Below are 1,726 nucleotides of genomic sequence, written 5' to 3'. Positions count from 1 at the left end.
TGTAAATGTCACCCCTCTGCAAAAAGTTCCGATTTTTTTCAAGGAAGATAACTCTTACCCGGATCGAAGTGTTTGTAAAATGTAAAATAAATTAATTATAAAGCCATTGTGTATATTTTGTTCAATTTCCCATTCTATATGTATAGATCTTTGTGTCCTGTTGGCTTTTAGCTTGTAGATAATCACTTTTATCCGTACAAATTCAATAAAAAATCACTTTGTGTAACATGTGTTACATATTTTGCGATAAATAATATATTTGTAGGGTTAATTAGAAATGCTTCTTTTCATTTTATTATTGTTGTTATTGTTCCGAACAATGTCACACACAATAAAACCCCGGAAAATATTATAATTGACGAAAATTCAATTTTTTGGTATTTTTTCCAAAAAAGACCCCAAACTAACGGAGTGTTTATATTTTCATAAAATCAACTCTACATCTACAACTCAACCATTATATGAAAGTTTCAACGAATTTTTCTGGTTAATTACGAAAGTGTGGAGCCACGTTAACAGTTTACTCTTATTTGAGGAAAATAAAAAAAACAAAGATTTGAAGTCTATGAAACTATACATATTTCCAAACTTCGTTGAAAAGCCAACACATTTATTTAAAAGCATGGTCTAATGAAAACATAACTTTCCGATACACGGCGGCTAAAATCATGACCGTTGAGTACAGTGAGGGATGAATCGTAAACATTAGATTGCCATTTACTTCACTGAAAAAATTAAATCAGAATATAACTAAAAAGAAAAATGATAGACTGATTGCATTCACTTTAAATGACACTTACTATTGCTGATTTAATGCTATACACTTATTTAACAATGTACTTTTTTCAGATTGTCGTCTTGATAGCTCTTGCCGTGAAATATATTTATCTGACGAGTGTCCAAAATGCTACTTTAACGAGATGTGTTCCGAATATGCTTGAGGAGTGTCGAAAGGAAATGGAGGAAGCGGATTACAGTCCATTGATGATTCTGACGACAGACCTTTTCGTTTTCTCAGCTGCTAGTGCTGTTGGTGTTTTCCTGATACAAAATGTATTAGACCCCATAGACAGGGAAGGTTTCACTGGATGGCTGTCACGATTCGTTAAACCTAAGGACGATGGAGTTAAACTTAATGATGTTAAAACTAAACTTCAGGATGTTAAGACGATGGACATTGATATCACTGAGATGGGGTGATATTGACTACACTATGTTGAAGTAGTCGCCGTATAATTTATAACTGGTGTTGTTTGATAAATTTAAAAAGGCAGAGGTGCCTTGCCCCAGTTTTTTAAGAAACATTATTCAAATCTGGAACAAATGCTTTCAAATGCTTCAACAAGTTACAAGAATTTCCTTAAGTCATGGAACCTTCTTGAAACTTGGTCAAGATGCTTGTATCACATTGCCAGAGAAAAGGGAGAGAAAGAGAGATGTGAAACACTGTTATGTAAACACGTACCAAACTTGTTTTTCCAATAATTAAAAAGCTGAATTTAGTGAAATGAATTTCTATTTTTATCACGAACTTGGTCTTGTTCAGTATTCCAAACTCGCTCTGGTTTTGTACATCACGCTCCATGCCTGTCGTGGTGTCGTTCTGATCCTTCCTGAAGCTTTCAAAAAATATCCATTATTTATTACATGAGCAATAGATCTCTGGTTCACACAAATTATACTTTGGTAGTAAACAGTACAATAATTAACTAATCATAACACGAGT

General features: G+C 33.3%; 1 protein-coding gene across 2 annotated transcripts in view; it reads left to right on the top strand.

Moving 5' to 3' along the window:
* LOC110441717 overlaps positions 1-1,509 on the top strand; it is a 24,031-nt gene extending 22,522 nt beyond the window's left edge. Inside the window, exon 4 of one of the 2 annotated variants that reach the window (XM_021485048.1) lies at positions 850-1,509. In XM_021485048.1, coding sequence (XP_021340723.1) covers positions 850-1,200 — 351 coding nt within the window. In that variant the 3' untranslated portion in view covers positions 1,201-1,509. The remainder of the gene's footprint in view (positions 1-849) is intronic. The other variant, XM_021484978.1, reaches the window with a different exon arrangement.
* The last annotated feature ends 217 nt before the right edge of the window (positions 1,510-1,726 follow it).

Source organism: Mizuhopecten yessoensis, unplaced genomic scaffold, assembly GCF_002113885.1.
Source record: "Mizuhopecten yessoensis strain PY_sf001 unplaced genomic scaffold, ASM211388v2 scaffold213, whole genome shotgun sequence".
Taxonomy (NCBI): domain Eukaryota; kingdom Metazoa; phylum Mollusca; class Bivalvia; order Pectinida; family Pectinidae; genus Mizuhopecten; species Mizuhopecten yessoensis.
Note: the sequence above shows the minus strand (reverse complement) of the source record. Positions and strands in the feature narration are given on the sequence as shown.